Source organism: Mastomys coucha, unplaced genomic scaffold (assembly GCF_008632895.1).
Source record: "Mastomys coucha isolate ucsf_1 unplaced genomic scaffold, UCSF_Mcou_1 pScaffold23, whole genome shotgun sequence".
NCBI classification, from domain to species: Eukaryota; Metazoa; Chordata; class Mammalia; order Rodentia; family Muridae; genus Mastomys; species Mastomys coucha.
Genome location: NW_022196906.1, coordinates 54206519 through 54219726, shown reverse-complemented (window position 1 = coordinate 54219726; position 13208 = coordinate 54206519). Strand labels below are relative to the sequence as shown.

Genomic DNA, 13208 nt, shown 5'->3' with positions numbered 1-13208 from the left:
ACCTAAACAAGAAAACAGCATCTCATGACCTCTATGAGTTAAAATGCTTATATGGTTAATTATAGAAACTAAAAAGAATCTCCACTTATAATAGATGCATAAAGCACTTTGACTCTTGGAAACATAAGTCAGATTTGGGCATGGTGGTGCATGCCTTTAGCTGACAGAGACAGGCAGATAGATCCCTGAATTCAAGATCAGCCTGATGCACATAGCAAGTTCCAGGCCAGTAAGGGCTACATGGCAAGACCCTGTCTCAAAAATACAAAAACAACAACAACAAAAAACCATAAAGTAGAAGATAGTTGCCAGCAACTGAAGAGAGGAAAGAGAAGAACTGTTTAGTGAATAAATTTCAGCACTACAAGATGAAAAAGACATGTTGTATAATAACTTATATAGAAACTATTACTATACCATACACTTTAAAATTTATGACACTAAGCTTTATAAGTAATTATCACACAAAAAACAAAGACATTAAAGAAGACCATAAATAGGCCAACAGCTGTGAGAAAACATGCAAAGTTCTGAAAAGCCTCACAATAACCAGTTTGGATCATTACAGTTCATAGTCCTACAGCAACCAGAACATATTGAATGCCTGATACATTTATAAGCACACCATTGCCCTTAACAAATGATTTTTCAATTAATTAGGAAGAATACCAGAAAAATGTGTTATCTACATCCAAGGATTCCTATAATATAATTATTTATACTTTACACAGAGAGGGAAGAATATCAGATTAGAGCAGCATTCATGTACACAGAGCAGAACACAAAGCACTTCAACAAACTAATATAAGAAACTCCTCACTTAACATATAAAAATACCAATTTCACTTACAGGGGAATAATCATATTGTCTTTTGGTGTGAAGAAAATGGCTCTCGAACTTCCCTCTCTGGAAGGGTCATCAGATCTGTGGCTGTAAGAATGAGTTGACTTAAAGTGGTCTCTTTCTGTACTACGATTATTAGAGAGTTTACAGGCAGCATCATGTTGGGTGCCCATTCTTTCTGTCTTCGACAATTCCTTAACAGTTCTAGATTGGCATGGGCTTCCTTTTCTTTCAAAGAACAGGGTGACAGGTCGGTCTTTTGGGGGTAAATGAACGGAGAGACTGTCTTTTGTGGCAAGAGTTGCATCTCTTTTAGTGACTGCTGATGGGGAACCTAGTATACCAGCTTCTTCTTTACTCGGAGTATTTTGGATATGCAGAGAACATGGCCTCTCTACTCTTTGTCTTGGCTGATAAAAGGATGGTGCCAAGACAGAGGCCTCAGTTCGTGACTGTTCAATTGTCTTGAAGGCCTTACGTTCCTTCTCTAAAATATCTGTCTGCTGACGAATCTGTTCCATCATTTCTTTTTCATTCTGCTGCTGTAACTGCTTTTGCCTTTTCTCTTTTTCAATATTCAGCTTTTCTAACTTCTTAAGCACAGTACATGAAGAATCTGTATTCAAAGGAGTCACTTGATCTCCTGAAAACTGACACTTCCTGGCTTCTCTGTTAATATCCAGAGTAAGAGTTGTCTTCAAAGTGGCTTCTCTTTCTGGTACTTTGTTTCTTTGGATACTTGTGTCTAGTTGGGAACTTGTTTTCAGCGGTTCTTGGTGAGGAATATAAAAAAATGTAGGCAGACTGCTTGAAACAAAAGAGTCTCTTAGCTGGGGTTTACAGGTGATAGGTTCAGAACTACAGACAAGCTTTTCCTTTGCAGTCCCATTCTTCAAATGCTCTGAGTCAGAGGATACTCCTTTTCCAGCTAAAGTAGAGCTTGTCTCACTTGAGGCACTGAGGACATTATCTTGTGATTTTGGATTGGTAAATGTACTGGGTGATGAAATTTTCAATTCTCCCTCATCTAAAATGAGGGACTCCGGTTTGCTCTTTTGGTTCTCATCACAGGTCAGAAGTTCTAAGCTCCCTTGAGAGCTCTCACTATCAGGTGTACCCTGTGGAGACTGAAGGCCTTCAGGCATCAATTCTGTAGACCATCTACGTTCCTCTGAAGGAGACATGCCACCAAGAGAACGGACTTTCAGCAATTCTAAGCTAAATATAGCTTGTTCTAATTCTCTCATTCTCCGACTTTCTCTTTTGGCCCGACCTACTTTTTTCTGATGCAGATCCTCCAAGGACTTGGGCCTCTGTCTTACAATCACATCTCCCTGTAAGTCTGTACCACTTTGGCTTCTGCCTCTCTCCTGTTGCTTGTCTGGAGACTCATTTGAGAAGTCTATTGAACTCTCACGGCTAATTCGATTACTCTCTATCACAGATTTACATTCTTCTATGGCTTTCACTCTGTTGGCAAAGGAACGATCTTCCCACTCAGAAGGGTCTGAACCCTGGATTTCTAGAGGTCCACACGCCTTGACATGCACCAGTCCATGCTCTAGTTTTGCTTCTCTCAGCCTTTCCTCTTTTAAAACTTTACAGCTATACAAAAATAGACAAAGTGGGTTATAGACAATTATATTTACTATATATCTATATAAAAATAGACAAAGTGGGTTACTGACAATTAAATTTACTATATATATATTTTTAATAGAAATACTGTTTAGACGTGGAGTCTTGCTATCCTTAACTATGCTCAAAGTTGGCATTAAACTTCAGGCTCAAGTAATCTTCCTTCCTCCACCCCTTATTTAGCTAGGACTAGTATATACCACTGTACTCATGAATATGCTTGTAAAACTAACTTAATTGTACATGTTCAAATTATCCTCTTCTTTATATGAATTATTTGTCTAGGCTAACTGGATAGCCTAAACAAAATGTTAACTGTATTAAAAATCCATTAATATCATTATTTTAATATAGTACAGTAGAGATCAGTGTTCTTAAGGTAAAAAAAGTTGACTATTTCCAAATTTCTAAGGTTAAACAAATGTACAAATTTATTCTTAGTAGTTATGACCGTAGGTCATGGAAGTTTCCAATCTGATTTAATTCAATGAACATTTATTTAATTTTGCTAAAGCCCAGACAATACAGGTTAGAGCTGGTAGAGTTTTATCACAGTCTAGTGATAAAACATGAAAATAAAAGTATTAAGGCAGAGGTTTAAACAAAGGAACTATGAAAACAGAAGGAACAACTGCTTCATTAAAATAAGATTACCTTTGTCGTGCTCGGAATCCTCTATATATTGACTGTAACAGGATAATTTTACTCCTTTGTTCTTTGTACTTCTTCCTTTGCCTGTAGCCCCTCCATCTTGACTGTATACAGGTAGCAGCCCTGTGCCTACACCTATAGAGTTCCCTCCATCTTTGCTGGATAATGACAGCTGCACCTCGTAACTCCAAGTACCGCTGCCTCTCTAAGTGAGCACGCCAGGACGCCTGAAGAAGGGAAGCTGCACTAGCCATTATGAAAGCATCTTTCTCCATAGCCGCATTTCTGATTTGCTTCTGATTAAGGTAATTTCTCCAAAATCGCTAAGGGAAAAGAAAGGAGAAAATGGCTGTCACATTACCACTCGTTTCAGAGAAAAAGTAAAACAGGCTAAATATCTAGGTCTACACTTTAAGTATATGTAGCTAACTTGTTGGTGGTTAGAAAATAACAACAACAACATTAGCTCTTTCTATGCTGCCCCTGAGTTGTGTTGATGCTTTGGTTAGTCCAGGTTTGGTCTAACCTATAACCTGCTGCTGTGCCCACACAAGACACTGCTGCTGTAGGTGTAATGGAAATCAGTACTACTTTACAGGAGGTGAGGAAGATCTCCTTTTCTAAAACCAAATGCCTTAACAGATGGGATCCACAGCATTGCCAAAGCCTCAAGCAAGTGCCATGCCCATCTTTGTGTACTTGCAGCCAACTGATGAGCCTATGTGCCAATGTTAATGGAGACTCTTTATAGTAAGCACTAAATCAACCTTACTAAAGTTGATGACAACAAGAAACTAAGAGAAAGGCCTCTGCAAAAATTCATCAAGGGAAAAATTCCATAAAGTAGCGGTTGAGGATTATGGCAAAACAAAAGCAAAACAAAACCCACAGGTCAGGCTACTTATCCAAGGACACTTCAAATGTAAGATAAGTAAAAACTTGGCTCTTCAGAAAACAAATAAAAACCTTCTTTGCTTATTAAAGCTGTTATTTCAAATAATCTACTTGAACTTAGTTATACTATTTAAAATTTTTAGATGTTTTCATACTCTAAATTATTAAGTTCTATTTTTCTTTCTTTTTTTTTTTTTTTTTTTTTTTTTTTTTTTTTGACAGTGTTTCTCTATTATAGCTCTTACTATTCTAGAAATGTATGTAGACAGGCTAGCAGGCTGGCTTTAAACTCCAAAGGTGTAACAACAAGCAAGGTAATCTGTTGGGTGTTATAAGCATTTAAGACATAAGAAGAGAAAGTAGAGAATAGCTTTGAACACATTGGCACAGGGGACAACTTTCTCAACAAAACAACAAATAGCATAGGCAATAAAATCAACTATTAATAAATTGGGACTTCATGAAACTGAAAAGCTTCTGTAAGGCAAATGAACACCATCCTACACAATGGAAAAATATCTTCATCTACCCCACATCTGACAGAGGGCTAATATCCAAAATACACAAAGAACTCAAGAAAATAAACATCAACAAACCAAATAAGCCAAATTTTAAAATGTGATACAGAGCTAAACAGAAAGTTCTCAACAGTGTAATCTCAAATGGCTAAAAAACACTTAAAGAAATGTTCAACATCCTTTTTTTTTTTTTCCTTTGGTTTTTCAAGACAGGGTTTCTCTGTGTAGCCTTGGCTGTCCTGGAACTCTGTAGACCAGGCTGGTAGACCAGACTGGCCTCCAACTCAGAAATCCTCCTGCCTCTGCCTCCCAAGTGATGGGATTAAAGGCGTGTGTCACCACTGCCTGGCTTGTTTTTTGTTTGTTTGTTTTTGTTTGTTTGTTTTAATGTTCAACATCCTTAACCATCAAAATTACTACTTTGAGATTCCATCTTACTACATCTGTCAGAATGGCTAAGATCAAAAACACAAGCTCATGTTAGTGAGGATGTGGAGAAAGAACACTCCTCCATTGTTGGTGGGACTGCAAACTCATATAGCCACTATAGAAATCAATATAGCACTTCCTCAGAAAATTGACAATTTCTGAGGAAATTTCTGTCAATTCAGATCAATTGATAATTGATCTACCTCGAGATCAACCTATACCACTCTTGGGCATATATCTAAAAAATGCCCATTCCTACCACAAGGACACTTGCTCAAATATGTTCAAAAAGGCTATATTAATAAAAGCTAGAAATTGGAAACAACCTAGATGTCCCTCAACCAGAGTAGAAAAAATGTGGTACATTTACACAATGGAATATTACTCAGCTGTTAGAAAAAATACAACATCATGAAATATGCAGGCAAATGGATGGAACTAGAAAAAAAAATCATCCTGAATGAGGTAACTCAGGGCCAAAATGACAAACATGGCGTATACACACTTATAAGTGGACACTATCTGTGAAGTAAAAGATAATCATGCTACAATCTGTAGACCCAGAGAAAATAAGTAATAAGGAAGGGTTAAGGGGGAAACACAAAGATGTACCTGGGAAAGGGCTATAGAAAAGAAATTTCAAGGGAGGACTGGTGGCGGGTGAGGAAGGGAACAGAAGGGATCAGGTGGAGGGTTAGAAGGGGAGAACAGTGGGAGAGATGACTAGAATTGGGGAGCATTTTGGGAGTGAGGTAAAAATACAGTACAATGGAAACTCCATAGAATCTACAAGGATGATTCTAGCAAAGACTCCTAGTGATGGGGGATACAGAGCCTGAACCAGCCATCCTCTATAAATAAGCAAGGTCTCAAGTGAGGGATTGGGACACCAACCCAGCCACAAACCCTCCAACCTACAGTTTACCATGCTTGCAGGCTGTGCTGAGCCTAACATAATCATCATTAGATAGACTTCATCCAGAAACTGATGGGAACCAAAGTGGAGTCCCTCAGCCACACATTAGATGAAACCTAGGGGAGTCCCGTAAAAGATGGGGCATAAGGATTGGAGGAGCCAGAGGGAACAAGAACACCACAAAAACACAGCCTACAGAATCCAACTGACCAGGACTCAAGTGTACTCACAGAGATCAGGAGCCTGTATGGGTCTGACCTAAGTGCTCTGTATATATGTTAGGATTGTGTAGCTCAGTGCTCTTGTGAGATTCTTAACAGTGGGAGCAGGGACAGTCTTTGACTCTTTTGTCTCCTACTGGAATGCTTCATCCAGCCTTGATGTGAGAGTATGTACCTGGTCCTGTTTATAGCTTGTCATGCCATATTTGGTTGATGTCCCTTCATGGCCACTCTTATCTGAGGGGAGGTTAAGGGTGGAGGTAGGTGAATCCAGGAGAAAGAGGAGGTGGGGGAGAGAAGGGAAACTGTAGTTGGGATGTAATATGAGAGAAGAATAAATAAAAAGGAAAAAAAGAAATAAGCATAATTCATTCTCATCACTAAAGTTTCATTATTACTTAAATATTATACAGTAAAATGGTTCTGGTTAATAAATGAAAGTGAAACAAAGTCACTTTCACACAGAGAATCCCTTTCTGATCCCACCTGAATAATAATAGATGCTTGTCTCAAATGAAGGAACTGCTGCCTAGATAGCAACACCCTAAACCACCGCTGCAACAGTACGATTCTGCGAAGCACTTCCTGATGAAGCAGATCTTGTAAGTGCTGTCGTTCATGCTCCTTTAGGAAAACCTGTGAGAAGGAAGATAGTCAAGGAATAAAACTTAAGAAACAATTAAAATTATTCATGAATTAATATTTCTGTGGTAAGCTTTCAGAGAAGAACACATACAATGGCAGAAATGCAAACATAGTGCTGATAGATAAATGGTTCTTATCACCTGGACTGAAGTAACCATTCTCAAATTGAAAGAAAGATACTTGTACATGAGACAGGAAATGGGAAAGTGAGAAAAGAATCAAGTTTCTACTGCCAAATCATTATGCTACATTACTGCTTCTCACCTGGAAAAAAATATTACTGTAAAAGATCAGGATACCACTGGATAGTGTGTCACAACTTTTCAAAATGTTGTATTAAGGGGAAAACTAAAAACCACAGATCTTAAAAAGTGATTATAACCTAAAGCAACACATGATTACCATCTACTTAAAATCTAGTGTGCACTAAAGGCTTCTTACTTCCCAGAGCCAAAAGCAGGTATATACAAAGTATAGATTAGACATGTATCTCTCTCTTATTTATTTATTTATTTATTTATTTATTTATTTATTTATTTATTTATGGTTTTTTCGAGACATGGTTTCTCTGTATATCCCTGGCTGTCCTGGAACTCACTCTGTAGACCAGGCTGGCCTCGAACTCAGAAATCCGCCTGCCTCTGCCTCCCAAGTGCTGGGATTAAAGGTATGTGCCACCACTGTCCAGAGACATTTCTCTTTGAAATAAAACTATAGTTCATCTTTAGGAGCAGGCAGATATAATAGGAGTTAAAGAATAAACAACTAAAGACTGGAGATAGACAATCTTACCTGAGCAACATTAAGTTAAATAAACTAAAACCACTCAATGATTAATCTTCACAAAGGACTGTTAGATATTAAGAAGCTATAGTATGGAAGTGAGGGTTGTTTTGTCTTATGTTCTGTGACAAATGCTCATGCAGCCCAAGCTGGCCTTGAATTTCTTCACAGCTAAGAATGGTCATGAATGAGTGATTTTCCTGACACCGCTAGCTAGTGTTTAGACTGTAGGGATGGAGTACTATTGCTCTGACAATAAGTAAGGAGGATCAGTCAGTTCAAGTGAGGAAGATATAGAGTAAAAACAGCAGTTAATATTGTCAAAGTAATACAGAAGAAAGTTGCTAATGAGTAAAAACAAAATGGAATCAGGAATAGAGAAATAGGTTGATATATAAGATTCATTTCTAAGAAAAAAAATTTTTTACAAAAGGATTAAATCACAGGGTAAGCCCAAGATCATCATGGTTTTCTCCTTGAAAATTAGAAGAGGAGGAAGAAGAGGAAGAAAAAATATAAATAAAAGGTAATAAAGAAAATACTTGAAAATGGCAGTTGGTCATCATAGAAGACTATTTTATACATGGTTTGAATTATAGATGGAAGCTGTAGTCAAAACATTTGCCAGAAATTCTAATGACTAATACTAATTATATTTCATTTTAGGTTGTATGTAGGTCAGGTAATAACTACAGAGGTCAGTTCTATTCTCCCTATCATATGAGTTCTAGGATTAAACTCAGGTTATCAGGCTTGACAAGCACTTTTATTGCTAAGCCATTTAAAAATAATAAATAAATAAATAAAAAGAATAAAGGTCCTGGGGTCAGTTAAAAACCTAAAATAAAGGGAGAAACAACTCCTGGTTGGTCTTCCATGGGTGTGCTAGCATTCATACATTATCCATACACAAATATCATCATCATCATCATCATCATCATCATCATCATCATCATCATCATCATCATCAAATTTATGGGCAACCAAGATAGCAGAGTAGGTAAAGGCACTTGTCACCAAAACCCAAAACTTGTGTCTTATCCCTGGGACTCACATGGTAAAGGAAGAGAACTGATTCCACATCTTTTCCTCTGACTTCCACACGCAGATAGGTAGACAGACAGACAGGCAGACAGATATAGAAAGGAAGGGAGATAGGTAGGGAGATAGATACAAAGGTAAAGGAAAGTAAATAGATTAGATAGATAGACAGATATAGAAAGGAAGGTAGATAAAGGAAGGTAGGTAGGTAGATTAGATAGGTAGATAGATAGACAGACAGACAGGTAGACAGACAGATAGAGATGTAAACAAAAATCATCTAGCTTAATCAGTTTCCTTGTAATAACCTGATGCAAACTATCTTTTCATAAAAACCATAGACAAAGATGGATATTATTATTAAAATATAAAATGCTCTCAATTTTGACTAAGGCCATACACACTTACCATGGTTTTTCCAACTTGATAATTATCAGAATTAATATTTATTTTTCTGAAGAAATCTTGAATATTAAATTTAGATGGAACAATATGTTGGGGAAGAAGTACATGAAAGTGGTTCACAAAATCCTGAAAAGTAAAAAGAAAATGGTATTAGATTACAAAGTACTAGATGAATACTATGCGCTAAACAGACTATCCCTTTATTGATGCGTTTCTCAGCCTCTTAGTAAAAATAAAACTTTATTTAAAGCGAGGCAACAGGGGAAAATAAGAGAATATACTGTAAGAGAGCAGGGAGCCACATGAGTGAAGGTATTCTAGGGCCTATTTTCTTATTCTTTTAAAAGTAGAAGGTAAACTGGGAGGGGTAGAAACTGATAAGAGAGAATGAGTATGGAAATAACTACAAATAATAATAATAATAATAATAATAATAATAATAACAATAATAAATATATATGTAGGAAATTATCAAAGAACAAAACTTATTAATGAAAAAGTAGGGTGAACAAGACAAAAGTGTTACTTTAAAATATTATATATAGGGGGGCAGGAAAGATGGCTCAGTGATTAAGAGCACTGGACATTCTTCCAAGGTCTAGGTTATAGTCCTGGTGTCTATACGCCTGCTAACAACAATCTGTAACTCACTGGGGAGAATCTGACACCTGCTTCTGCCCTTCAAAGGAACTATACTCACATGGTGCATAGCTATACATGCAAGCAAAACACCCATAAACACAAAATTAAACTAAAAACATCTTTTAAAAATAGTTTTAAAACCAGTAGAAGGAGAGATACCGAGTTTGAAACATTATGCTAGCAAGTGGAAACCGAATTTTTAAAAAAGGGCAGAAGTTGGTTATTCTTTTTGAGAAAGCCATACCAAAGACCAAAGAAAAATCATTTAGCAAGAAACTAAAATCTTAGTAAAGGGGTGATAGGAAATACAGCAGCTATTGGAACACTGCTTAGTTCCTAAAAGGTTCCAATGTAATGTTTACACACAGATTGCTGAATAACATTCTATAGCTTCATAGACATGAAATCTTACTAAGAAAACTTCAAGGACAACCAAATGAAACCTTTTATTTGACTAAATAAATTACTGGGAAAAATCAGTGTGAAAACTGCTAAATTATGATCAAATGAGGATAGCCAAGTACTATATTCAATCATGACATATGTTCAACAGAACTGCTGTCCTTCCAAAAGAGTGAGTAGTCTCTTAATGCTTTTACAACTTTGTATAGAAATAGTAAAATTAAAAGAGGTAAATGATTCCCAAAGATATTTATATCTATAGGTATATAAAGCACATATGGAAAAACAATTTACATACTATGAATATATGTGTTTATGTGTGCGTGTATGTGTATTTAAATATGTGATAGAAGCATATAACCTGGAAAGAATATTTGGAGCTATATCCAGATTGGCGAATTCTAACTGTTTCCAGCATCCCAGTGTACCGAAGCTGTCTTAGTACCAAGGCATCACTGAATCTTAAGGGCAGCTAAAACAAACAAAGAAAAACGTTAGTATATCTCAAAATTCAGATTTGTCTTAAAAGTATATTTGAACTTTAAGTAGCTAGGGGCTGACTAAGAGATTAAGATGCAGTTGAAGAAATGACAAGCTCTCCTCCTAACTGGTAACTTACGAGAAGATGACTGCCTGCCCTAGGAGAAATAAACTTTCTAGGCTCCTCTAGGCATAACGGCAAAGGACCAACATACTCAGCAGAAATGTAAACGTCCAAAGGCCTCACAGCTCAATCACTACAAACTAAAGGCACTGATACATTTAACCAAGGGTTGTTTAGAATTTTGTGTTTCATCAAGACATTTATCTAGTACTGTCACCAAGAAAATAACTTACCTACTTCATCTGTTACCTTGGCTTAGAACTGACAAAATTCTCCTAATAAAAGGCAAAAATGTTTATTTCTTTAATACTTTTGCTTATAACATAGGCATCAACACAGAAAAAGGGGTGGGGGGAGGAAATCCTAGTAGTCCTGGGAATATTAAACTCCTTTGCTACACAGGCACTCACAGGAAAGAGGCTCACCACCCCAGGTATCTCCGAAGCTACTCTTCTAAGCATTCTAAAGAGATATATTTGTAGCTTCTTATATTACTTCCAGGTCAGTCTTAAAATATTATTCTTAATAGTCCTCTAAGTCAATCCCAAATGGAACATACAAGCTATCAAGGAGAAAAATCAAATGAATAATTTGTATTAAATAATAATGAGCTAACATGTTACAGGATTTTTTATCACACTGTGAAACTCAAAATTGTTTTTTTTTTTTAAAACTGGAAAAACCTGTTTCTAGTTGTTAGAAACAATTAATCCAAGAGCGTTCTGTTTATTGTACTCAGGATTAAACAAAGTCAACCTTAGGTCAAGAGGTGAAGCAAACAGCCAGCTGACAGGGAGTGAACATAGAAAAAAACAGAGAGAGTAAGAGGAAGTCAAAAGGGTGGATAGAAAGATATGCAGGACATAGAAGGGAGGGCATCCACTTTGAGGAGTTCTGCAACCCTGTGGAGAAGGAGAACTTTCTTTCCTTCTAAGATGTTGCCTGAGAAGGGGAGTCAGTCTTCTGGGCTGGGTGCTTTCTCTGCCTCTCTGAGCTAGCAGGCTTTCACCCCAGCATCTGGGTTCCAAGTCTTCATTGGTAAAATTGAATGGTTGAGATTTTGTTAAAAACAGCAAATATGTATGTGTTATATGTCTAAATATATGTTACACATATTCAGAACTTATCCTGATACCTGACACATTTTATTAACTCAACTTTTGAACAGCGAGGTCTCAATAATTGAAACTTAACCTTCTATTCAATACAAGCAGGAACTAAGCACTTCATAGCTGTACGCTATTAACACTCAAAAAAGACTATGAATTTAGTATTATAATTACAGTAGATCATTACACAGATAAAATATTTAAGCCATGGACTAACGAAGCAACTCAATTACAGTGTGTGTGTGTGTGTGTGTGTGTATACCACAGTACACATAGGGAAGTCAGAGGACAACTAATGAGAATCAGTCTCCTACTATGTGGATTCTAAGAACACAAAGGTTATAAAGCTTGGCTCAAGAGCCTTTACTTGTTGAGCCATCTCACCAGCCCCTCCTACACAATAAATGACAAAAATGCAGACTGATTATTAAAATGAAGTAAAATATAGCTGATAATTCCTACAAGCTATCCTCTGACTTCCACATGTATACTGTGGCAATGTGCACACATGCATGCAAATAAAAATCAGGAAAGATGAACTTAATGTCTACTATATTTAAGCTTTTTTAGATACAAACTATTTTTACTTTAATGAACATAAAAATGACAAACATATTTATACATTATATTTTGACAAGTGCTAATTAAAGGTACTGAATAGAAAAGGTATGGGTAAAAATTTCTAAGCAAGAGATAGACTATATCCAACAGAAAAGATTAATTAGCCTTTAAGAGAATGTGAAATTTTCACTGGAAAAAAATTATTTTTTTCTCATGAAATTTCAAGGGATAGTAATACTTGCTTCTCAGAGTCTAGTACATACTGAGTCAAATCCACAAAAACTTACAGATGCCTAAGTGTGGAAATAAAAAGACTAGCTATAGATAATACTTATAGAGTATTATTTTCTGTACAAAAAGTATGCACAGTCCTCTCTATTCCCTTTAAGGGAATTCAGACTTCATTTTGAAGTACCCTGAATGATGTGCTGTCATGTATACAGTACTTTACCTTTTCAGCATTTGAGCGAATGCATTTTACAAAGTATGGCTCTGCTTGACCAAGTGTCTCCATCAGCTTGCTTAAGGAGGCCTGCAATAAAAGTAGTGTTATTAGAATGCTCTTTTACTCAAGAGTTGACAACAAGTGACTTATAAACAGCTGTGTGGCAAAATATGCAAACAACCTTCAATATATACATAAAAGAATTTGTTTCTGAAAAGGAAATTGTGTATTCCCATTCTGGTTAAATCAAGAATTGCTAAGGATAACTAATACACTTTAATCTTAATCTTAAAATAGATACTCTGGCAATAGTCATTATTACAGATACATTTTAGAACACTCTAAAGAGAATAATTTTTCACTGTTTTTCACATTCATTAACTTTATTCAAATGCACATTCTGAGTAATTTTGTTCCTCATTCCTACCTCCATTTTGAAGTAGGAACTTTATATTTGTTT

At 36.3% G+C, this 13208-nt stretch overlaps 1 protein-coding gene across 7 annotated transcripts in view; it reads right to left on the bottom strand.

Moving 5' to 3' along the window:
• Positions 1-13208, bottom strand: part of Myo9a (myosin IXA) — a 184060-nt gene that overhangs the window by 60504 nt on the left and 110348 nt on the right. For all 7 annotated transcript variants that reach the window (XM_031343709.1, XM_031343708.1, XM_031343711.1 and 4 more), the window contains 6 exons: positions 12755-12835; positions 10391-10501; positions 8989-9111; positions 6598-6747; positions 3137-3456; positions 851-2449 (listed from right to left, as the gene is read on the bottom strand). In XM_031343709.1, coding sequence (XP_031199569.1) covers positions 851-2449; positions 3137-3456; positions 6598-6747; positions 8989-9111; positions 10391-10501; positions 12755-12835 — 2384 coding nt within the window. The remainder of the gene's footprint in view (positions 1-850; positions 2450-3136; positions 3457-6597; positions 6748-8988; positions 9112-10390; positions 10502-12754; positions 12836-13208) is intronic.